General features: G+C 40.2%; 1 protein-coding gene across 3 annotated transcripts in view; it reads right to left on the bottom strand.

Moving 5' to 3' along the window:
- Nucleotides 1-26,624, bottom strand: part of BRF1 (BRF1 general transcription factor IIIB subunit) — a 179,263-nt gene that overhangs the window by 130,472 nt on the left and 22,167 nt on the right. For all 3 annotated transcript variants that reach the window (XM_074583780.1, XM_074583779.1, XM_074583781.1), the window contains exon 3: nucleotides 3,036-3,209. In XM_074583780.1, the coding sequence (XP_074439881.1) occupies nucleotides 3,036-3,209 (174 nt within the window). The remainder of the gene's footprint in view (nucleotides 1-3,035; nucleotides 3,210-26,624) is intronic.

The following is a 26,624-nucleotide window of genomic DNA, read 5'->3' as shown; positions in this document are numbered from 1 at the left end:
GCTAGTAAGCCATCTTCCATTTAAACCATTAATGCTGACAAGTAATATAAGCAAGGCAAATGAAAAGCTATGACAAAGTTGCTGCACTGTGGGGTTCTGTGTCAAATAAGCTAATAAAAACCATAAACTGATGTAAAATCAATTCAGATCTCAAATAATATATTAAACTTTCTAAAGAACTATAAATAAAAGCTGCACTTCAGATAAGTAAACGTTTATGTTCTCTAAATTCTAGAAATTTTTTTTTCAGATTAAAAAAATTTGTGTTACTGGAATATTTCGCATTTTTGCATTAATTAAACAATGCATAAGAACCAAAGAGAACATAATGTCTTCCTATTTCAGGCTGAGGTTTATTCAGGCATTAACTCAGAGTGCACCAGTAAGACTTGGCTACAATTTTCCTCTCATTTTCACGGGGGTTGGCTGGCGACACGTACATTATGAAAAAAGAAGAATAAGCAGATACCCCTGTCAGATAAATACATTCCAATCCCTCAAACTGAACTCAATGCAGACACAATTAAATCCTGTTTTCCCCCTCCAAACACTTCCCACTCCTTTGGTTCTGCCACAACATTTCTTGCCACTTCAACCCCTTGACTACATCCCACTCTACCTCCCCAGGCCACATACATACTCCATTCCCTCTCACATATTTCCTCACCAACCTTCAGTCTTTTAACTTCCTTTTCTAAATTTCTTACAAATTTCTTCATAAGACTTCTATAACCAACACAACAATAGTGGAGACTTCAAACTTAGTAAATCTACTTAGCAGGGTTTTATAAATCTCGAAGCATGACAAATAACGTAGGTCCTCTGTACACTATATTTCTCCTCTTGGCATGCCGTTCTCCTCTGGCTTATCCACAAGACCAAAACCAACTGAAAGCTTATTACCCTGAACATGCATCTTCATTCTTGCTAAAGCATCTTGTCGCATGCCCATCCTCTACATCTGCTCTTTTTCTCTCTGGACCAAAGGCCCTGGACACATGCCTGCCTCTTGTAGCGCATTTCTATATTGCCAGATCTAGGCTGGAAACAAATATAACATGCTGATAATGATCATCATAATCAAACTGTGGAGGCTTGAATGTATTTTCATTTCAAAGGTCAGAAATATGCACCTGTGGCTCTCAGGTTTTCAACTTTCTAATGAAAGGATATGATACTAGAAAAGGATCTTGTATTTTAATGTTTAGAATCCATAATTTGTTTTGGGTTTGTTTTTCCAACTACACTGGATTTTAAATGCTAAAACGCAAAACAAAACCCCAAACAGCAGAACACAGGCAGAAGCTGAACTCACTCTCCCAAAGTAACACAGTTAACTTCTTAATATCAACTACAAAAATAAGTTTATCTAATGCATTTTTTTAAAGAATCACCACTAACAAAATTGAGCCATACTGTCATGCATTACCACTTCTTGATTCCCAGGTGGCACAGTAACAATGACAATGAAGATGGAGTACTTTGTGATATTGATATAGAAAGACAGAGCCTGTCTTTGCAGTCTTATTCATACCCTGGCCCTAGTATTTTACATGAAATATCACGTAATTATTTCAATTTAATGAAAAAAGGGAAAATTAATTTAGGTATTTATGAAGTGTCAACCAGACCAGTACATCTTGCACAGGTTGAAATATTTTAAAGAAGGATATGTCAAACAAGCAAAGGATTTTTTTTTTTTGTTTGCTAGAAAAGTTAGCCACACTTGCTGCACAGATGGCTGCCCCATTGTACCTACTTGCCTATTACAGCTCATACTGCTTCCAATGCTTTTTATCACTACCAGCGGGGAAAAATGGATTTATATATTATGGCTAGGCTATCATTCAGTAGTATCAAATAACGATTGTAAATAAATTACTTTGAAAATGTGATATGGGCATAAAAAAAATACTATTGTCAATGCTTTTAAATCAACACTGTCTTTATGGTAATGATAGAGTTATACTGTTCAAAGTTCCCACAGAGATTTTACATAAAGAGACTAGTGTAACAGACAAGCCTTCCATTTAATTCCATTATTCCTGCAAAACCACATTTTTTTAAACATGCAAATGCAATGACCACAACACTATCAGAAAGCACTAAATTTAGAATACCGTAGTTTCTAAAACTAAAAAAAAAATCATCTCAATCTTAAAAAGAAAACTAAGCTGTTCAACTGCCAAAATATAGAATGAGAACAGCAATCTAGAAAAAGCATCGAGTCAAATAGAATACTGATGATATGCACATACTGCTGTACAGTAGAACTAAAATAATACAGAAAAAATTGATACTAAACTCCGAATTCCAGCAACTGAAACACAACATAAAGTAAGTAAAAATATATAACACAAGTAAGTTTGGATGGCCATCAGTATTTAAAGCTTACATGAATTTTAATGAAATTCTACAAGACAAAAATAGGGATGGTCTAGAAGCAAGGAGTACTCACTTGCAGCTCTGGCCTGTGTGCAGTCCCACCTCCAGCCACTGGTTTCCTGTACGAACTTTGAGCAACTTACAGAATTTATCAAATGCCTTTTCCCCAAAACTGAAACGGGAGTGATACTGTCCTTCCCACTGGAAAATCCACTAGGACTCTAGCCTGTTCTTTAATACTGACGCTATGGGTGGCTTGGAGTTAGTTTTCACTTGTTTTAATAAAAAAAAAAACCAAAACAACAACAAAAATCGACACACGCTATAAACAAGTAATCCCTATCAAAACACAGGAAAAGTGCAATCTTATACTAGAAGAAAATGTTGAGAAAGAAGAAATGTAGAGTTATTGATGGGAGGCAAAGTGACATTTATACTTCCTTGTAAATATTAGGTATTGTACATTTAAAAAGGGAAAAATTTTACTTGAACCACAGTAAAAGCTCCCATTCACTTAATTATATAAAACAAACAGTGACAAAGTTAGCTCCTAAACACTTACCTTTGCAAAGGTCTAACTGGGATAGCTGACTTGCTAGAAGTATGCCCTTTGTTTATTTTTTTTTTATTTTTCAAATGCAAAAGGATACGAGGAGTTCCTTCTGTCCTACACACCAGGTAGAGACATGCAGCAATTACGTGGGTCATCTTCCTCCCCCGGGTTAGGTGTTTGCTCACAGCCATCTTGAAAAAATTAAAGGCAGTATCCAGACAGTGTTGATTGAGTTGAAGCTGGTTTCCCAAGTGGTGAATCTGACGTTTCCCTAGAAAAAATTAACAAAGGAAAAAAAAAAGCTTAACAACTCTGTAGTTAATATGCTTTTGGGTTGGGTGTTTTTTTGTGGGTTTGTGTTTTTTTGTTTTTTTTTTTTTTTTTTTTTTTTTTTGAAGACAAAACTGAGGGGGTATATTTTTGATTTCATCTCTGTGTGAAATACAATAACCTCTCAAGTTTCAGGAACTATACGTAACTCAGCTCCTCGGGACAAAAAAATGCCTCATTTTGGACTGCTAGAATTGAAATACATGCAATCAATGAGCCCTGGAAAAAGAAACCACAAACATCAGCGCCAGAGAGGATCCAAAACATAGCTGAGACTTCTCAGGCAAAAGATTATGCCCCCTGCTCCAAAGATCATTCGACAGTTGGCACTTGGTTGGCTGTGGCGATGAACTTCTGAAAACTGGAGGTCATGGCGTGTTTGACATACGAACAGAGGAGACATTTTCCTGCAACTCTCCCAGAAGTGATGAAGTTTGCAGTTCCTCTGACCACAACCAAAGCCCACAAGGAAAGGGGCTCTGCTCCAGGCTTGCCCATAATCACCGCCGATGGGGAGGCACTTCCTTCCTCTCAACACTTTTGCACCCAAGCCTTCATTTAAGGCTTGGCTGCCAGACTGCTGAGATTAGGTTGTGGCTTCAGGAAAACAAATGTGCCTTTACCCTTAAATAAAACAATAAAAAAAAAAAAAAGTGTTTCGGATGATTCATGGCAGGAAGCGGTACAGCTGCTGGGACAGATGCGGGAAGCGAGGCCCGGTCCATCCTCACAGCTCCGGCTTCGGAAGAGTGTGCCGAAAAGACAGCTTAAGAAAAAGATGGGGGAAGTCATGAGGAAAACAGAGCACTGAAGTTCCTCAGCATACGGGGTCAGACAGCACATCAAGAAAAATCCTTTAATTCAATGTGCTGGGCAGATGTTTCCAGTACGTGTATTTACAGGAAACGCTCGTCTGCTCCCTTCAGAGATGTCAGGAGTAGCTTTGCTGAAGGGTGTACGATGTTCCATGCGCCTCAGCCACCAATGCTCGCAGAAAGCGATGGAGACCATGTGATGCTTAGCAGAACCCCACCAGCACATCTTAATTTTATGTAAATCCCTACACCATCATCCCTAATAACATTATAAAAATGCTTAACCGACGAACAACCTTCTGCCAAAGATGCTGCTTCAATTCAGCTTTAATAAAAAGTGACTCCAGACACACAGCCAGGGTCAGCAAGACTCTGGTCAAACGTGAGCTGCCACAAAGAGACAGCTTCTCCTTCCCACAGAAGTGACAATCAGTGCACTCACCAACAAGATCTCCTTTAAAGCACGTTGGTCAACCAGGTGTAACACATTTGGATGAAGAAGTAACAACAGAGGAAGCATACGTCATCTTCCACAAGAGATGTGTGTACAATAAGCTACTCAGGAGTAATCCAAAGCCCATTAAGTGAATAGTTTTTTCCACTGCCATCAGCAGGCCCTGGGACTGGCACTCACCAGCCTCAAATACAAATACTACATCTTCCCAAAACTAAGATACTAACCAGCACTTACCCTCCCCTGAATTTTATTTCACACTATACAACCGGTATGCTGAAGCAGGATTAAGACTTTTATATCCCTAAGAAAGAGTCAGTTTGTACTCATCTGTGGGCAAAAAAAGCGCGGTTAGCCTTAACTACTAAAACTCATTTTTGCAGTGGCAGAAAAGCAGCTTCCCCGATCAACCTCTCCTCGAGCAAGTCCACCCCAGAGGCCAGCGTGGATCTGCGAGTCTATGGAAAGCCACCTCAACCTATCACCTAAGCTTTCTATTTTATCTAGTTGTATTTTGCCATGCATGGCTGCCACGATGAAGACGAAGAGAACTGTCATCATCTGTAGAGATTTTAGGCACTACATGCAAATGTAAAACCATTAAAGCCAGACATGACCGTGGCCATGTACCTCTCCCTCAGCTGCAGGGAGATCCACACTGGAATCACTGCAGCAGCAAGTGCGCAGCATTCCCTTTAAGTAAGATGGTCCAATTCAATGTCCCTAACATCACAAAGGCAGCTGATAATGAGAAACAAATTCAGCAATTTTAAGTGTTGTCTGAATTTTACTTCTAAGTAAAGCTTTTGTAAAAACATAAAGAAAAGAGCGACTCCTATGCCAAGGAGGAGCTACATGCACTCCTGAGTGCTTCTATGGGCTAACAAGTGGAACCGGTACACAGGGCCCACTTGGCTCCACAAAGACCAGGACGGTGCAGGTCACCAAGCAAGAAGAGGTGATGAGGAAGCTTCCCATGCCGCCACAATGGCAGCAGCTGATGTGGTCCTGCACACACACCAGAGAACATCCCAAGTGAGCCGGAGATGCAGAGTAAGAACACGACAAGCAACAAGGAGACTTCTCCCCTAGCGCTCCCCTGGCCCATCCCCATTACGCGGTAATCCTTCTCCCAAGAACAGCACTCCAGGGCTCCACACCTCAGAGGGCACTTCAGAAACAAAGAATATACCAGAAAAGAAAAAAAATAACATTGAGGAATATATTGAAATTAATTTCTGTCATAAGCTATTTTTCCCACTGAGCTGTTCCCATCCCCAAGCTACCATTAATATTCTCTTAGTATTTAACCTTTTCTTAGTTTCAAATGTTGAAATATAATTCATCATAATCCATCCTAGGTAAACAGTATGCTTGTTTGAGTAACACATGCTTTTTTAGCCAAGCTCTTCATCCAGCATCAATATTTTAAAATGCAATTACTTTAGGGGTAACCAGTCATTGTCTACTGACAAATACGAAAGAGATTTAAGAGCACAGAAAGGTACTCGTCCACTTAAGAAATTGTATTTCATTGAATGTTTCACTCGACCTTCAGCAGACCAGTGAAGACTTTAATTGTGTGCGCTAGTACTCCCTCAAGCTGTTTTGTAGTATTAAGTCAGTCATATAGATTACAGAAAAAATAAGACAACTGTTACACTGCCGTTGATCCCCAAAATGAACAACTTAACACAGGACAAGAAGCACCTTAGAAATTATGTGCATCTTCATAACTAACTTGGTTTTGTCCTTATCTGTTTTGGAGAGAAAGAAATGTACTGCTTATAGCATCATCATCTGAGATAAATATTTACATTCTGTAACCAGTCTCCTATTTACTAAAGAAAGATCAAAAGCTTTGTTGTTTCCCCACCACCCCCAGCCCTTGAATTTAACATGACAAGAAAATTCTATTTTTCTGGTATCTTATGTAACACTAAAAAAAAAAAAAATAGCTGGAAAAGTTAGCACTAGCAGTCGTGCTTCTAGATTTCTCCACAGGGAACACAAGATACCTTGTACTCCTTCTGGTTCCTTCACAGATTCAAGAGGCATCTTCATTGAACACGTAACTCCAAAAAAAGGCAGATATCAGCTAAGTGGCTATCGCCTCAGTACTGCAGTACAGTACCAAACTCTTGTACAGTGTCCTCATCCCAGTCAGATGACAACCAGAAGTATGTAATTTTGTGATTTCCAACCTTTTCTGCCAATCTCCCCAATCTGACATTTCCAGAGCTGAAAAATGCGTCTCCATAATATTTTATTTAACTGTAAATACAGCAATTTAATCTGTTGGTATCTGAAGAGCAGATGTTCACACTTAGAGAAATTGGGCACAAGAAAATAACTGATCAAAATAAATTCTCTATCCAATGCTCCAGTTACTATTGACAGTGAGACCAATTACCATTTATGCTGCCAGTCCTCAGCAGAAAAGGTCCTCCTAACTGTGCAACGGTAGCCACAAACCTTGCTAAGCATTCAGATACCTTCCTACATGAGCGATTGCTCCCCCAGCAATACCGTCAGTGCAGGGAGGAGCGGCAGAGCAGCTGGATGCTACAGTGCTGGGAAGATGAGCAATTCCCTCCAGCAAACCTACAATACTGCATTATGTCTGTCGGTCCTTGAATATACTCCCACTGCTCCTCGCTAGCTGGGTAGCAGTTTATAACCTTCCATTTGTTGTTTACCTCCTGACTGTCTCTATCATTTGCTCTAGACTACCAGCGTAGCTTCAATCAGCCCTAATGGCTGGCTAATGTCCTTTCCACCAGTTTGGCCATATGGTCCCAGTGTGCAGTGAGCTGGTCCAGCTATCTGCAAGAATGCAACAAGCCTTATGATCTCAGCCAAAACAGTGGGAATATCCAACATTACAATGAAATTTATTAGCAATCTGCTCAACTCAGTATTCACCAGATTACATCGCAGTGTTACAAACTCAAATTAATTGAGCTGCTCTACTGGATGGAAAAGAAAAGAACTGCCACACCTTTACACCCTGCCGTGCTCTGCATTGTAAAACACAACTCAAGACAACAGCTTCCAGTTCTTCTTATCCGTTTTATCCAGTGGAACAGTTTTTTTAAAAAGTTTGAGTGGGACACTACTCTAAAAACTTGCAACTACTGCTGTCTCAGTACTAAAAAGGAACATCGTCATGTGGAACAGTCAGAAATAAATATTGCATTTTTTCTAAATTGCTAGGCAAGAGTATGACATGTAAGACAAAAAATACAGGGGTAAAAGAAGTCCCTTAGTTAGGTGCATCTTTTATTAGTAATTGCAGTAACAGTTGCCTCTTTTGGGCCTTACAGTTTTTTTGACAGATCCTGAGATTCTTTTTTTAAACCAAAAGAAATAGAGTCTTTAAGGTCAAAGCTTACGCTGCATGCTGCCCTTGCGATTTAGTGATGGCATTAAAGTGGTGTCTAAGTATCTTTGGGAAAAGGACAAGGAACAGTGTCTTTTTCAAAAGGCAGGACAAGCTCATCAACAAGGTTACAAAAATCCTCCCGCTTCCTGGCCCATAAAACAGTAAAATTATTCTCCTTTAAAGGGCAAAAGAACAAAAGTCTAGAAAATAAAAGAAATTCTGCAACATATAGGACGTGTAGCAGGCAGTTCCCAATTATTTCCCAAAGGCTCATCATGCCATCGGGGTGGAGGGGGAGTCAGGGGGAGAAGAGAGAGAGAAAAGCTTACACTCCTGTAAGCAACACACAAAATCAAGTTCCCAGGCTACCAAGTAGTAAAGTTTATCACGCTCCCGAATCTGCATCTAAAAACAAAAGGCCCTTTTCAGTTTTTAGTTCCAAGCCTACTGAAAAAAAAAAAAAAAAATGCTTTTACCCATCTACTCCCTGCATCCTGAAAGAAACACCATCATTTTCTCAACCGATGCCAACCTCAGTGCTTTGAACTGGCACTTAAGACCTGAACTGACAAGTTCAGATAGGGCCGCTGGATGCTACTATCCTTTTATTTCAGAAAACTTCTATTCTTTTGATGGAGGAAACAGTGGTTATTGCAAAACAAGATGTGTAGGCCAGAAATCACCGTCACAAAAATAGATTTGCAGAAAATCTTGGTAATATTAAATGCTTACACAAGAGGCAGTTGATAGCAAAACTGCAGCTTAAGTTATAATAGGAGCAAAATAGAAAAATGGGGAAAAATCAGACCCATTCTTTACAAGCAATTTTCTTCCGTTTATGATCTCGTTACTACAGAAACAGCTTGTTCTCTTCCCCTATTCAAGAGGAATCATACCTTTTTTTTGGATCCCTTAAAAGTCAGTAATGTCAAGCAGATACAGCTATATATTACTCTCATCTGGCTTCTGCCTGCTCATCTGCAGCCCTCCCCTCACCCTGACAGAGACTGTAACACTGCTATTTCAAAGCAGCGCTTTTCAGTAAGAAGCGTAAGTTTCTAGGGAAATAACAAGCAGTACACAGCTAGAGCTTAAGTGAATTGTTATTACGATACTAAACTGCATCATCAAAAATCCGGGCATACAGATTTTCCCCCCCTTTCTGCAATTTGCTCAAGGGGCCCTGGAAACTAGCACTACCTGAATCGGGCAATGAAGTCATGTTAACAGAACTAATCCTTTTTTGCAAAAAGGATTGTTATGGTAACAAACGCTAGATTCTATTAAAGGAAACGTTTCGGATGGTTTTTGCTTGGGTATTCATTTCCAGAATTTGAATTGCTTTACCGACTGAATTTTATGTGAAGATTTTATTCTGCATTTGGGTTTTCACTCCTTTTCTTTCTTTGAAAAGGGTCCCCAAAAGAACTCCCAAAAAGGGGGGAAAAGAGAGCAGTTTTTATGTCTGGGCATCCCTGCATGCTTTGTCATATCTTTCAATTTCTGCAAGTCCCAGCTCAAAGCCTGAATGAATTTCCTGCTCTTTGCTCCATGCCAGGCTTCTATGTTATTTGTAGTACAAATAAGCAAAACAAACAAACAAAGCTGCAACAGGGAAAGTCCAGGAATATCAGCAGGGCTACTCTTACGAAGGCTGGTCCCAGAAGCCTAATCAAGGATAGAGTTCCATGATCAAAGACAAGAAAACATTTAAAGCCCAAACAATGGGGGGAGGCAGGGAGGAAACGGAGGCGATGGCGGCAGCGATCACACCGAGCACGAGAAGCAGCTTTATCTCTGCGAGCCTGTAATGAAAAAGGCCCATGAACAGTAAAAGTAGCAGCACAGTAGGACATTACTACAGTGCTGACCCAGCACAACAACTTTAATTTTATTAAGGATAGGTAAGAATTATTCCCAGTAACACCTAATTGTCTATGAGGAAAGTGATGAACATGGTGGCCTGATTCCCATGCTCTACCTAACTTCAGCCTAGCCCCAAATCCCCACTTCACCACCATCTAATTGTGGGTGCACCCCATGTCCCCAGACCACACAAGAACGCCCCAGTTCCTCCATGGGATGTGTCAGTCACAGGGCTGAGCAACCTGGATTCCGTGCACGCTCAGCCCCCCTCTGATGCATCTGATGCCTCCCTATGCGTGTGTCACCTGGCAAACCTGCTCCGGGGACTGCCCAAGGGTACACTCTGTTCCTGCTACCTCAGCAGAGTAAAACAGCTCCTGGCCCTTTCCTGGTGACATTCCACCAGCTTTGCCAGCACAACCGTTTGCGGGGATGCACAGAAAACCAAACCGGTAAACTGATCCTTGTTAAAGATAACTTTTTTTTTTTATTTCACAAAGACTTAATCCAGACCTGTTTACTGAAGGACTGATGCCTCCACTTTATCTTCTTAGGGCCAGAACCAGACTACCTCAGCACACTATTCAATTTCTCTGCCTGCTGACGACAATCCAACCCATCCATTTTGCCTCCCATGAGAGTGCCCCAACTACCAGTTGCAGCTCCCCATCTCTCCTGGTAAAGCCCTTCCACTGCATGTCAGATTTCATTCATTCATTCATTCAGCTAAAGAGAACTAGCATGTATCTTTAAGATTAATGGCTTAAAATTTCAGATAGTGGTCACTACTCCAACCACTTCTTAAATATTTGATACTAAGCTACTTTTCTTTCACCTAGAAAATCTGCTGTTAACATCTCTTCCCAGCACTTATCTGTCCTTCTTTAAGTATTCATTCCCTCAAAATTGGCCCTTGTATTCCATTAATGCCAAAGCAGGCCTGCAAAGCGCCCACGTAGCTTCCCCCACCTCCCTCCTCAAGCACTTTTTCCATTCCCTGATTATGTGATACCACTCCCACATGGACAGCCTCTTTGCATATACAGCAACTGGCCATTTGAATTAATTTGCCTTACCCACTCTGAAAAATTTGGCATCGTAAGCAGTTCCTCTGACTTTTTGCATTCAGTTGCTGGAATTCTGCTTCCCTTGCAGGTGGTGCTTCTACTGCTGCCATTTCATTCCCATTATCCATCTAACTGCTACCCCCACTTCCACAACAACAGACTAGAAGCCATACAGTTTATTCATGGGCTGCACCTAACCTACTGCTAGTCTTGCCTCACCATCCTTAGGCAGCAGCTTGCTTGCTTCTTATCCCTGATTAATTTTTTTTTTTTTTTTTAGCACATCTAAAGAACTTCTTGCTCATGAAGTCCTTACTGAACTTCACTTCTGGTGGCAAGCTGGAAAAACAGAGACAATGTGGACATTAAAAAAAAAAACAAAACACAAAAAACCTCCAAACAAACAGGAAAACACCAACAAAACCCCAGTCTGTCAATTAACTATCATCTGAAGGTACTGGATCACAACTGTTTTAAGTCAAGCTAAAGCCCAAGCTGCTGCTGCAGACAGCATTCCCACCCCCAGCATGATATTTACATGGCCCCACGCTGATGCGGATGAGGGAACTTGCTCTGCAGAAAACCAGCCCAAACAACAAAAAGTTAAATTTTCATTTGGACCAGTTCCCTCATGTAACTCAACGGGCAGCCTCCCAGGCCCTAACGGCAGCAGAATGTGGCTGAGGTGAGGAGAAATGCTGTCAGCAGCAGCGTACACGTGGATCGACTTAAAGCAAATGTGAGACTGCAGCCTAAATGGGTCAAAGAGAAAAGTACACACTATCCCTACGCTTCCTCCTGCTTCCCTGCTGCTGCTCCCAGCCCTCGTCAACCCTCTTCTGCAAGTGTACTTACACAAAAGTCTGACTTATCACGGTTTAAATAAATGCTAACATGTTCATTAGTTGTTTGTATATCAGAATGCTTCAGGTCGTTTAAGATTAATTTTGGAAGTAAGCAAATATGGACTTTTTTAATTCCAAAAGTTTTGTTAACTGCGTTTTTTATGCACGTAAGACTTGCAGCTGCTTCAAAGTTGAAACAGCTGGAATGCTGTAATACTGGCAAGAACTGTGAGCGCATGTATGATTAATGTAGCATAGTCCTTACCTATCTGACATTAAGGGAATTAGAAAGAAAAATTTAAGATACCAAGAACTTTTAGGCTGTGGTAGTTTTTAAGCATGCAAGATTTCCTTCTGAAAGCACCATCGGTTAGGCTTTGCTTTAATCTTCCTCTGTTTTGTTTGGACAGTGATTTATTATTTTTTTAAATTACATTTTAAATGACAGTTATTCTTAGAGATTTTTCTATATCTATATACACTTAAAGCTTTTCCCCCACACTTATCAATTACCAATTGTTACTCTTGTCACAACAAGAAATGAAATATTTCTGCTGTCACATAGCATTACTGCTGATCCAAGCACTACCTTCAACCATCCAAAATCATTTCTACATAACTGCATAAAAAAGAAAAAGATTTGCTCACGACATAATCTGACAGTTTTGAAAAGATCACTTTTTAAAAAAAAGTTTTAAAAACCCATAATTCTAGCATTATTAGATAGATCAGAACTTGTTTCACACCTACAAAGCAAAAAACATTTAACAAACAAGCAACTGCCATCAATCTATACAGCTAGAAAAATTCAAGAATACAGCACAATATAGGAAAAAAAATAATGTGTTGCCTATTGGTAAAAGTCATCAGAATCTTTAAAACAAAACAAAAGTGAAGACTCAACACAAAAGGATCCATTGCCGCAATGGAAAACTTTACAGATGCAAACAGCATACAAATCAGTGCAGTGTTATCTGCTCGCTGACAGCACGTTCTAGTGCCTTCCCTACTTTTGCTAGGCAAAGAAGAGTGAAAACTGACAGGAGACATTTTTCAGAGTCTTGCGGACACCATGGAAGCAGGCAGGAGCCCTGGGACTCAAGGTGCTACTCATGGACAAGGAGAACACAGGAGCTCAAGGTACCTCCGAGACCAAGGGGACAGGGACAAGAGCAGAAGTAACTAAGGTACCGCAGCTGAACAATTACCACTTCTCAGCTGCACTGCAGCGACTATTAGCTAAGGTCACGCATACTAAAATTGTTTAAAAAAAATTTAAAAAAAACTACAATCTTTCTGTTTAATCCACCTTCCCTGACATAAAAGCCAGTCCAGCTTTTGACTTTTCCTGCCAAGGGGCTCCTGCTCATCTCTGCAAACCTTCCCTACTTTCCTTGTCCACCTTTAATACTTATCTTTTATAACATGTCTGAGAATTTACTTGTCCTCAGACACATGCAGAACAATTTTCCTCCCTTAAAGTTCAGCCCTGCTCCTCTCTGCACGCCAGTTGTTCTGTCAAAATACAACTGTTAGTGCTAAGTTATTTCCACTCTCCATCATCCAGCTTTGTAGGCAGGAAAGACCCCACTGACAGACTAATACCTGCTCTGCTCTCAATCTGTACTTGGCTTAAGGTTGCTGCAGCTGCTGCTTCAGGACTGAAAACGGCCATGAGCCCAAAGCCACTCTCTGGTTCTGGGGTTTCGTTTGTTTTGGGGGTTTTTTATTATTAGTTTGTTTGTTTCTTTTGTTTGTTTTTTTTTTCTTTTTTTTATTATGCAGTAATTCCAAAAGTAAAAATTTCATAAGTATCAACTAATAGGAAAATTTCTTAAATCATCCCATAAAATGGAAATATGGTGAGAAGGCATCAAGGGAAAAAGGATGCAGAGAGAAGCAGTTGAGGGGGGTGAAGAAAAAGAGGCAGTTATTAAAGATATCAAAGGGATAAGAGATAAAACATGATCTAAAAATGGAAGCAGAAAGAGAGAAGCAGCAAAATCAAGCTGGGAAAGGCACAGAGCCGTTACAAAAGCAAGAAAGATTGTATTAGGTTAATACTTATTTAAAGTATTTTTATATGAAGCTGACAAGAGCGGTCAAATACTTCTTCCTTTATACCAAAGGGATAAGAAAACTGGCAGTTAGGTAAGAGAGCATCAATCTTTACCCAGGCTGCAGCTAAAGAACGAAATTCTGCCCTTAGTTTGTCCCTGGCAGCTGAGTCCATCAGCTACAGATAACAAGCAAGGAGTATGAATCTGAAGGAGCTGCTCCCCTTTACCACTACAAAAGGCCTATTTAGATCAGAGACACAACTGCCCCTGATAATTTTATCTGAGTGCTGCACATAAATGAAGGAAGAAGTTATAGACAGCGCTTCAGCCTCAACTTTGTGTTTCCTTCCTTTTTAAACTAAAAATAAGTGAAGGTTGCCACAAATCTCAGCTAAACAATGTAGTGAATCTGTGATGCTATTTATCAAGCCAGTCTCTTCTGCTATCTACTTCGGCTTGGACTTGAAAGGAGATTTATGTTTAAAGAGAGAATGCACATATTTCAGCAACAGCCTTATATTTCATTAAACAATAACATTTATGTAAGTCAGATGTACAGGCTGTTCCAGAAAAGAATTAAAATTACAGTGCCATCTATGTATTTCTACAGAGACAACATGAAATTAGAAAATATTTGGCATACCTGAATAATATCTATCAGTATCCATGTGATCCCTTCCGTTTAGATGAAGGTACTCTCTCCATACAGGATGTCATCAGCAGCTTTTCTGGGAGGAGGGAATTCTCACTAGACTTTGTTCTCCTCCTCATGAACCCTAATCACCCTAGAATTAAAGATAGACAGCACGGTGGGGGGATAGGGGGTGGGGGACTCTGGGGACCCACAGATTGAATTTATAGCCTTCACCAAATTACCAAGCATGATTTGTTAAGAGAAGAAGATCACTAGATTTCTGGAAGACAATGGAAGTCTAAGCCATAAATAGATATAAGCATGAGTTCATGCCTAAGGACTAATAACATGAAATTAAAGGAAAATGTAAGTACCACGTTAACGGGAACTTACAACAAAACTCACTGGACCTCATAATAGTTTCCCAAGGGAACCAGTGGAAACCCCCACTGCTTGGAACACATGAAGCCAGGAATCCAGGCAAAACACAAGAAAAAGCATGATATGGAGTGATCCCGTATAAGGAAAACGAGCTAAGATGATTTACTCGGTTAAAGTAAGTTTTTATGCTTTTGCAAAACTGAAAAGCTTAAGAGAGGCTGCTTTGCATGACAGAATAATTCTGTATTCTGAGCGTACAGAACAGGGTGGGGGGGAAATCCCCCCACCCTTTCCTTCCCAAATAGCCATCTCTGCTGGCTCGGTACAACAGCCTTCCACCATGCCCAGTTTGGCAGCAGAACAACACAGACCCAGTGTCACTCAGACAGACCAACCTGACCTGTACAGCAAAGATCCACCTACTCAAGTTGCCATCTCTTAAGTCTTTTTTCCCCTAGTCACCACTCCATTCCAGGTTTCCTAAATTAAATATTGCATTAATAACACATCCCACAAAAAAACCTCAACACTTGTTCATGTAACACAGTCTGAAATTTTGTCCATGACCAAATCTTTAAATACCAACTTGCTTTGTTCTTCTATATGAACCCCTTGTCTCCAGCGTGCCAGTCCTTGGTAGTTAAAGAAAATTTTGGGTAAGCACAATTACATTTTTCTGTTCTTTATGTGCTAAACCTCAAAGATCAATTACAGCAGGTTTTTTTCTGTGCATTATGACTCCAAGATAGGATGTGAGATCATCCATTAAACATACATATCCAAGACTAGATTCATTATTAATTCATTTTCCCCTAGGTAATATGGCATGGTGAAAAATAGCTACCAGAGAACATACTGACTAAAGACTTAAACAGAAATCAGTGGATTTATGTGATGATTGCTATGCAGCAACCTAACGGATCTCATTAAAGAAGACACGGATTCTTCTCCCCTGATACTGTCATTGCTCCTACAGAGTAGACGCTGATGTTCAACACAAGGAAGAATATTGATTGCAACCTACCCCAGAAATAGTTCTGACACCAGTTGTGAGAATGATCAATCTGAATTTAACATTGCCCGAGTCAGACTACAGACAGATATCAACTTTATAGCATTTTTCTGATTAGTGACAGTGTTTGGAAAATCTCTTTTTTAAAATAAGTTGGTTATAAAACACTACCTGCCTCAGAGTTTCAATTAGGCAAGTGCTGTAAACACCAAATGAGTTTTTACTGTTGTCCTCTTTGACTTTGTGGGGCTGCAATCAAGGAAGGTGCCCTAAGGAATCACTTAATATCAGCATCATCTTGAACTTAACTAACAGATTGCTTTGGTAGAGTTCAGAGAGTAAATTCTATTTACTGACCTCTTAAGATCCACAAGAACAAACAAAAACTTCAATCAAGTGCCCACCTCAAACCTGTTTATGCTACAAGCAGCTCCTCACTGAAGGCCTCAGAAGTTCTACTGCTACATTAATCATCCTCAAGGTCCACACTTTTCCTCTGCAAAACAGTTACAGTCTGGCCCTTCCTCCTTCCTACCTTTTCTAGAGTATCAGGAAAAGCAGATGGGCAGATGAAATTCTGTCTAGCTTTGTGCAAGATGACCTTACGTCCACATATCCATGGCTCTAGCAGCTATAATAATGATAGGACACACTGAAGTTAACATTTCTGCATGGTGAAAAGCCATCCTACCACCCTATCACACAAGAAGTATGGGTGCCGCTTTGTTTAATCCAGCGTTAATTATCATAAGTATTCAACTCCTATTGAAAGTCATGCTCCTATAGATGCGAAGTTGAATTTGGCACAAACAAACATTTCTGAGGGCCCCAGATCAATTGTGGTTGTAGCCTCTGGTAACTGTGCCTCTTATCATTATGAAATCACAAAACTTGAATTTCAACAACATTTTGTTCCAAGTGGCTGCTATTATGTTGCGTCCCTCTCATACTTTCCACAGGCTAAATCAGGAAAGGGTCTTTGACATAAGGATCCTTCTTCTGAGCTTAACAGTGAGCGAGTATATCTAGAGGAGACAAAAAAACACAGGATTCTGCACCTTGAACCACGGAGGCAGGTGGCAGTTCGTCACTTCTGCTGCGAGATGCAGAGGAGACAAACCACTCCAGATGTACTCTTTGAAGAACTTGATTTTTGTTTTCATGTCACCACTTGCACTCCCTTATGTTCATCTTTATCTTCTACTGAAGTTTTCTTAGGATTATATTTGGTATTTAATATTCAGTGTCACTGTAATCCCACAACTTGGCTTTCCTAGCACGACAAATCAATGTTTCTCAGAAATCCAAAACAACCTCAAAGCTTTATTTCTCTGTGTCAAAGACCTTGATCAATGTCAAGTTTCCTTTTCTTCTTAAAGCTGGTATCAAAGACTGCAACGATCATGGAATGAAATTTGTTGCATATGTCAGATCTAAAAGTAAAGAGTGTAAAGAGCAGAGTTGGGGGAAAAACAAAACTACCTACAAATACCGTAGGAAAACTGCCTACTCAACAGCAAAAAGAGCATGTGAACACCACTGTAATCCTTCAGAAAGAACATCAATTCTATTCCCTGTTCTCCAGGATCTGAAATAGGGTGCAAACTACCCTTGAGGAGACCCTCTGCCATGAACACATGGTAGACTCAGCAAGGACCAAGAACAGAAAGAGACAGAAGTATGTTTATGATCCACAGGATGTCTTAACAACTTTATTTTGACCAAAGCTACAGATACCCATTTGCTCTCAAGCAAGAAGCTGGCAGCAAGCAAGAGTTAACTTTTAGTATAGGGCCAGCTGGAATAACACAGACCACTCAGACAACAAACGTCACCTCACAAGCACCCTGGATTTGTTCCAAAAATCACTTGAAAAGTGGTATTCTTTCTTGACACGCTCAAGGACCGATTCAGCTTGCACCAGAAGCAGCATTTTTTTTTCTAGTGCGTGTTAGGAACCATAGTTTCTAAATCTACTTTGAGATGATTTTGAATAGTCCCAAGATACACGTTTTCCCACAGTATCACTAAGTAAGCTTGTAAATTATTTTCCTTGTATTTAAGCTTAAAAACAAAGATTTCATGCAGCTAAAAACATCAGACTATTTCCCCACCTCCTACCCCCCCAAAAGAAAGAAGACCTTAGATACATAAATGTATTTATAAAAGGTGGAAAGGGACTGTATTTGCAAAGATATTCACCCACATCAGTACTACTATGAAATCATTTAGAAGATTTCAGCTGACATTCAATAATTTTATTTCTAGCTATTTCCCTGAGCTCAAAGAGCTTTCATGGCCAGGGAAGTAAGCAAACATAACACCTGCTTGGATTTGGCAAGCTGCATGGGGCTCAGAATAACAAGGAAACCCCTCTAAAATATCCCTCATTTAGAGATGCCGTTTTGCTGACGATAGGAAGATAGCTGTGCTCACCTTCGGAAACGAGGATGAATTTGGATTAGCAAACACTGAGGATTCTTCTCACATTTAAAATGGAGGCTGGCAGTCAGAGAGGAATGAATGATAAACTAAGGGCTATTACTGATTTACTGCTTTTTCATATAACGTGTGCTTTCCTCTCTTCACTCCACAGCAAACCTAGGGTAAGAAACAGGCTAGAAAAGACAAAACCCTCAGCTTAAAGACTAGGCACAACTGGACCAGCTGGGGATGTACTTTTCATCACTTTTATTTTGCATGAGCATTTTCCTAATCTTTTAGTTATTAGAAGAAATCTACTTTCTTATTTTATAACAAATCAGGTAAAATATCAGAGGTTGAAATTACCAGAGACAGTTGAAAGGGGAAATCTGACATCCCCCATCCATCCCACCATCACTGCCTGCATCAGCTCCCAGTGCTCTTCAGATTTTGTGCTAAGCCACAAACCAAAGGGAAAAAGAAGCAGCAGACAGTTTCCTACAGGCATCAGCCAGAGCAAGGAAGAGAACTGAGACAAGCACCGCCAAGAAATACAGCAGCAGCAGGCCTTGAGAGCAGTTTCTCAGAAACTTGCAACTCCCCTGATTTGTCTAAGACGCTACGAAGAGTTTGTACAGCTGTCCGTGTACTCCCTCAAAACATGCAGTAGATATACTCCATGAGCAGAGACATCTGTCTCCTAACCTGATTTAGAAAGCATCTTTTTGCACGTAAAAGGATTTCTATACATCTATATAAGCTTGCATGTATATTCACACGTGCCCAAAGGAACCAGCAATGCCCTTCTGCGTCAACTGGCTCTGCAAAACCCTGAAAATAAGTACCAGGACAACCACTAAGGATGAGCGCCCATGCTTTAGCACCCATGCTACCCCACGAGAGTGTGGCTGGAGACTCTGCCGTGTTTATACTTCCCTTTCAGGCATGACAATGTGATGCTTTCTAAAAAGGAAGAACATCAAAGATGGCTGTGTCTTATACGTCAATTTTGCAAGGACAGGAAACAAGCACCCTTCAGGTTCAGTATGTTCTGTATAGCTGTCAAAAAAAAACCTCAGACCAGACCTAACGACCAGCGTTTGGAGAGCAACCCACTCTCAGAAATTCATCCTAAATGGACTACAAAGCAAAGTGCAAACTACCGAACCTTATACAGCTCCCTTTGTAGCAATACTAAGTTCATGATTCCTACCGTAAAAACGCATGGAATGCTTTCCCCGAATATTGATTTATAAAAGGCAATCAAATAGCACATCTAAGGTACAATGTAAATACTATTCACATACATTTTCTAAAATGAATGACAATCATACACGTGTCTAATTCCTGTTCACCAACCCAACTGTGTATAACCCCCCGAAACTGGAACTATGATCCTAAACCGCTTTTTTAATATTATGCATTTCATAATATACTACCCAGAAGTACACAAAAATATACTACTAATCAATTGTGTGGTTTCAGAGCACATAAAGGAAGCATATAACACTTTCTTCTAAAAATCCCATTCCTGATTGATTTTATTAAAAAAATCATTTATAGGCTCATTAGCATAATACCATTTCTTAGGGAATCACACATTTAAATATAATTAGCCACTTGTTTTGTTGCATTCAGTGCTAATGACCTTTCTTTGAAGAAAGATCCATGTTTGATTTTTCTATTGTTCAAACTTAAGAGAAGCCTCTTCGGGTTGAAAATGCAGGAATCCTCTGAACTGACTTTAAACAGTTAAGCAATCAATTACCTTTTCACTTAATTTATGCTTTGTTTGTTTGGGACAGCTTTGTTATAACAGCATGAAGGCTTTAAATCTAGGTGATTAAAGCCAGACTTCTAGGTACATATTTGGGAGCCCAAACAACAATGCCAAGCAAACACAGCTCCCACTGACATCCAGAGTAGGTCTAAACAGCATAGCTTAAAAAAAGGTTTAAGCATGCTGAACCCAGCTCTTTGCCACAGCGCTGGCCGTCCTTACCCACACAGGAGCCTGGGTTCGAGCAGACCATGCTGTATTTCTGTCTCTACTTTATAAGTGCCATTTGCTTATAATTTCTATGGGAAAACAAAGTTTTAAAACAATTAATTATGTAGGAAACAATATAATTCATTTCTGAAGTGTTACATTCTCAATGTAAGAAATTACATATAAAATGATAGCAATAAAAATGCCTTCAAGAGAGGTATGCATTTGACAACTCTCCCTCTCTCCCACAATTACTTAAACTTCCTTCATTTCTACCTACATGGTTGACGGTACTTCGGTTTAGCCTATGCAGACTAGTAGTTAGCTGTCTTTATTGTCCAATATCCAATTACTTGAGTACAAAGAGGGTCAAAAATAATTAAAAAAAAATCTTCATCTAAAGGAATAGTCTGCAACTTCAAATTCACAATTTCCCATTCCACAATTTATCCATAAATAGCCAGTTCTGCAAAGCCTTAGGAAAAAAAGCAACTTTCTTTACAACTCTAATTACTGTACAACTGTAGAGGGAAAAAACGACTTTATTTTATATGTATGATATAAAGTATTTTTCTAAATAAGAGGAAGAGCATTACATTTAATGAAGACATTAAAAAGCAGCTGTGTATTAGGAGCCTCGATTATTTTCTTTGGTAAGGAGCCTCCTTCTAGAAGAGGCTAGAGTTATTGCCCTTCAAAATTCACAAGGTTAAATTAAATGTCATTCAGGAAACAGGTTATGTTCAGCTTAGAACTCTTCATTTTTCCACCTGTGATAAAACGTGCAGTACCTGCATGTTATCCTCCCTCATGACTTCATGAGGGCCTTCATGAACTCATCACCCAAGAAGGAATTACACAGGCTACTGCCCAGGTATGGTCCCACACACCCAGCTTTTAACCTCCTAAATTATCCCATATACTATTTTTACATCAGAGATGGTCATAAACTACATGTGGGAAATTCCACTCTGAGCAGCTAGCAGAGGAGTAAACCCAAAATTTTCAGGAAAGCTCTACTTTAAAGACACGATTAAAGAAAAAATTCTCTTTCTCACCCCTCCTCCCATGAAATTATAGTTGAATAACTATGACACTGGCAGAATTTAAACTTATTTTCGAAAAGTATTTTAAGCAGTGTGTAACAGCACCACCTGGTGATCTTAGCTGTACAATATTTTTAAGACATCCACTAAATTAAGTTATAGTAATCAGCATAGAAGAACAGATTTTAATCCTGGTTCTGTCTAGTTTGGAATTTTTTCAGTTAAAAATACATGCAATTCGTAACAGTAAATAGTAACATTTTGTGATTCTGTTAAAAACCAAATCAAACTCCTCAGAGCTGGCATCAGCCAACTTCTACTGTAAGTGGGGAAAGCTCTTGACATAGTAACAGCCAGTTTAGGAAAACTCAGGAATTGGTTCAAATGTTTTAACGCACTAGTTTAACGAACTATTTGTTTAAAGGTTTGGTTTATAGCTCATACAGATGAAAGGCCACCTCAGAATCAGGAACAGTCAAGCCTAGGTTATTAAAATCACTTGAAAAATCAAACGGGATGTCATGTATGCTGTATATTCTGAATTGATTAATATATAAACAGAATTAGCATTTTGGTCCTAATGAATTAAGAATTTTACTGCTGTTCCAGTGAAGTATTGCAGAGCATCTAATACACGTTGCTGGAAAAATCCTTAGGGATCCTGAAATGAAAAAGTACTCCCTAAAGACATCGCCAGTGACATGAATTCTATTAGAGTTGAGTATTTCTTCTTCATCACTCCTTTTTAAGTTGCGACTAAATTAGCACAGCCTGCGCACTCCAGGGTGTGTGCTGGGAGGAGGGAGGGGGAGAAAACGGAAGATATAAAGGCCTGAGGCACTTCAAGCAGAGAGCATCCATCTGCTAGCAGCAGTCAATGAACAGAACGTTTCTAAAAAGCTTCCCACTCATATTAAGTCAAGCCAAAAGAACAGAAAACACCTTCCCTCACTCTGACTGTGCAGGACCGAACGTAACAGGACAGTCGGTTATAAATATATACTTAAAAAAATAAAACGCAAGAGAGAAGCTCACAACGTGGTCCTGCATTGAGCTTCTCCTGCTGCAAAGCTGTTTTAAGAGGCTCCTGCTCATCTCTACGTCATCCATTCCCTCTGTGGTGGCATGTGGAGGAGTGAAATGATCAAAGGGAAATACGAAAATAAAAAACAGGGTTGGTTCTTTTTTATTTTTTTTATTTTGCTTGTGAAACCCAGATTTTTCCACTGCCCCAGTAAACAGATGCATTGCCCAAGCTAAGGCCCAGCACATTTGGAAGAGGGGAGTGGGATAGGGTAGCCGAGGGATGGGAAAGACAGGGATCAAACTGGCTTTGCTGTTAGAGACGCTTATCATGCAACTGGACTCCAGAGCTGCAGCTCTACAAAATGAAGGTCTCTGACAGCAATACCACTTGAAGGAGTTCCCGACCCTTCATCCAACACCTCGTTCCTGCACACACCCCACAGCACGTCAGCTCTCTGGGCTGACACAACTACCTACCAAGAGCACTGCAAGTCATCCCAGCACAGCAATCATTCGGGATAAAAATAACTTGCACGTGTGCACAGAGTTGTTCTGGTTCAGGCTGGGACTGGCGTTTGTTTTTCTGAGATTCTTCACAGAATCACAGAATCTTCATGGTTGGAAAGGACCCTTAAGATCATCGAGTCCAACCAAACAACCTACAATCTCTGCCACTAGAGCATGCCCTGAAGCGCCACATCTAGACGTTTTTGTTGGTTTCTTTTTTTAAGCAGGAGCTTGACATAGGTCAGTCAGCTGATGCATGTGCCAGCATGGCTGTATTGGACATAGGACCTTCCCCCTGAACACACATTTCACAGCTGGTACAGAACCCTGCAGTTTCTATTCATTTGTATCTAGTACCTACATTCATGTTTGGGCCTTCCACACCAGTCTACTGCATTTGCCTGAGAAAGGCTGATAGAGCACTGGCATTGAGCGGGAGCTAAAGTCTTTGCCTGAGAAACTTTTGAATACTGTATGCAACGGCAGTGCTCGTCCATCTGGGAGGACACATCACACAACTGGGAAGGCAACAAGGATGATCAAAGCTACACATGCACTTCTGCAAAAGGAGCGAGGTGACAATGTTGTGAGGAAGCATCACCACATGCACTGCTGTCATACTGCTCCCTTGACCACTGTTGGATGTCTGTGAGATAGTGTTCCAAATGTGCCTGGGCAAGGGTTGTTACAGCCCCACAGCAGGAATACAATGTGCCTGCACATCCTTTTGCAGACATGTTTGAGCTAATGCCACCTGTATCCCACACCAACAGACACACGCTGGTTCCTCCATGGCCATCAGCCACAATGAGATGAAAGCAGCTTGGGATCACAACTAACTCGTGCCCAGCTGCAAAGTGCAGGTGTCTGCAAGAACACAAGCAAATAAATCATAGTCTTCCTTATAAAAACAGTGTATACAGGCACTGAATTTTTTCTGTTATTTGCTAATCCTATAGAGGGTCCAGAAGTATAACCCTGTGGCCATTATTTAAGAAAAGCCATCTTCCAAGAAAACTGCAATAGCTCCACCAGCAAATCACACTTGCAGACCCTCAGGCTTAGGGAACACTTTCCTGCACTGTCACATCACCAGCTCTCCAATTTATTTCATACAGCAAAACAAGAAGGCACTTTCAACACATGAAAGGGGAACCAGGCGCTATCAGAGAACACAGCATTAAAAAGCAACAACAACAATTCTCCCCCTCAGGTTCTGAACCATAGTGCCTGTAAAATGAGTAACACTTCAAAACTCACATTTGAACGCTTAAAAGACAGTCCTATATCATATAAGTGGCATACATATTTTCCGTTAGCAAAAAAGAGAGCAGCAGCTACGTGGAACTTAAACCAAAGCTATGTTACCTGAAGTATTTTTTAAGCTTGTCTAACAACCTTCCAAAGCAATGGTTTCATTCAGAAGCTTGTTAGAAGAGGCAGATCACTAGCACAGAGTTTTATAGATGTTACTAGAGGCGGAAGAAGGAGGAGAGAGGCAGTTGCCTATTCTCTGCCACACTGTACCAGAAGGAATATATACCTATTGATATCCAAGTTCATCTCCTTGTGAATGGTACTATAAAAAGCAAATGTTTTAAAAAACATTAGCCTGCTAGGTAAACTGTCTTTAAGTAAAGGATTGCTCTCGAGAGAAATGACAGGTTCCAATTACCTACACAAGGCTGTAGGGAGGTAAATCTCCATCAATGAATTCAACAAACGTGATATATATTCTGCTACTCCATGTCACATAGAAATTGTCAAAGTTGGCAGGGAGAAATTTTAAGATACAAGAGGCCAAAACTTTAATATCCAAGTAAGAAATTTCACAAGCATTTAGAATTTTAGAGGGCACTTCTGTTGTTTGTCAAAATGAAGCAGAGATTTGTGCTTCCCTGGCACAACAGTTTTCTTGCCCACAGCCAACTAATAAACTCAGAGCAGAGACAGGAGAGGAGACAAAGCAAGGGAACCATGAAAGACTCCTTTAACTCCAGAGTCACAAACAGGCCAATTCAAAGCAGCTGAACACGTAAATATTTTTTGTTATTAGTTAAGACAACAGAAATCATCTGTTAATTAGTTTAAGACTTCCATTTTTTTCTTTATTTTTTCAACTTCAATCTTCAAAATTAAAAGAAAAAGCAACAACAGAGATCATCCTGAGTCCCCCTACAGACTGAACCAATGCTTCCAAGGAATTTTAGAAGTCCCTTTTCTAATTTTTCCCTTTTCTGGCTAAGTAAACACAGGAACAGAATAAGGGAGACCTGCAAAGCTTGATTCACGCATTTAAACCAGGTGGCATGCTGTGCTCAAAGTTTTAAGTTTCCCCACCAGCCTCTTGGCAAAATCCCACCATTACATTAGCTCTAGCAGATCCTCTGCTCTTTACTTAAAGGATCCCAGACCCTCTTCATTAGAAATGTAACAGATCTCGTTAAAGTAGACATGGATTCTTCTCCCCTGATACTCTCACTGTGGGGACAAGCAGCACATCGAAAGCATCTGAGCCAGGTACTTCATTCATCATTCCCTATAAAAACACAAAGATGGCCAAGGCTTAAGACAATAAAATTTTTCAAATCCGAACTTAAGCAGGAACTAATTAATTAACCAATGTATAACCAAAAGGTTATCCCAGATCAGCTGGTGAACTTGACTGGTCTTTTCACAAAGGTAACTGGAGATCATGAAGTAGAGGGTCTCATCAGCCACCCGCAAAAGAAGAGATTCTCCATGTGCTGCAGCAGAAGCTGCAGTACCAGAAGGATCCCAGCTTCCTCAGATGCCTCTGAATCAAAATCCACAGGTATCCAAGAGAAACAGGGAAACCGGCAGGGAAATACATCCTTCTGCTTGCCTTTATCCAAATTCTTGGAATAACTTATGCTGCCTAAAGAGTGGTTTTCTGCCTCTGAGGTTTTTTTGTTTTTCTTCAATAAGTGGTTTGTCTGTCTCTTCAAATCTTTGCTGATGGTTGAAGTTGCCTGCAAACCCTGAAAGCTGAAGTTTTGAGAAAGGCGCGTAAGCTATTGAGATACCTTAAAGGTCAACCATCAGGGACTTCAGCATCTGAGCTGTGGCTTATGTTTCTGTGACTTACCAGAGCCTGCATCAAAGCAGAGGACCAGGAAAGCCCATACCTACTGAGACTCAAGCAAACCTCAGAAGCACAGAGGTTCAGCAAGCTGGAACACAAACATAGCATCCTAGTAACACCAGGAAAGTTCCCTGTTGAGCTGTTAAGTGGTAAGTAACAGTGATCACAAACGTGAAAGGGCAAATAGGTTGGGAAAATAACATTCCTTTTAAAATTCTTTGATGAAGATGTTAAGGTACCAAAGATTTAACATCCCAGGTCACAACTTTTCTGCTTTCCTGTCTCTGGAGCATGTTCTGATCAGAGAGGAAGAAGAACAATGAAAGTCAAGAGACACTTGTGCAAGAAATAAATATGTGAGTGTTATGGCTAGGACACATCCATGTTTTATCAGACACTGGATAGGATGGATCTATGAGACAGAAGGAGGGAAAGTTGTGAGTGGCCTCAAAGGGAGGAAGCTTGAAGTTGTTAACATGCAGAAGGGCAAAGCAGTATGATGCAATTCAGTAGTTCAGTTTTGGACATGTTAAATCTGTGTCAACAAGGAGGCACACAAACACAGAAACAAAAGCATAGGATTCATCACCCTTATCTTCAGAGATGAGCATCTGAGCTTAGTCAATCTAGACTTCCTTCCAGTAAGTGAAGAGAAACAGACACTCAAGAGAATGAATCATTTGACTTCCTTTCGGATTAAATTAATCAAACCCTAAATCTCTCTGCCTCTATACAGAG

The sequence above is a fragment of the Larus michahellis genome, chromosome 4, assembly GCF_964199755.1.
Source record: "Larus michahellis chromosome 4, bLarMic1.1, whole genome shotgun sequence".
In the NCBI taxonomy this organism is placed as follows: Eukaryota; Metazoa; Chordata; class Aves; order Charadriiformes; family Laridae; genus Larus; species Larus michahellis.
The sequence above is the reverse complement of the archived record's forward strand: the minus strand, read 5'-3'. Positions and strand labels throughout refer to the sequence as shown.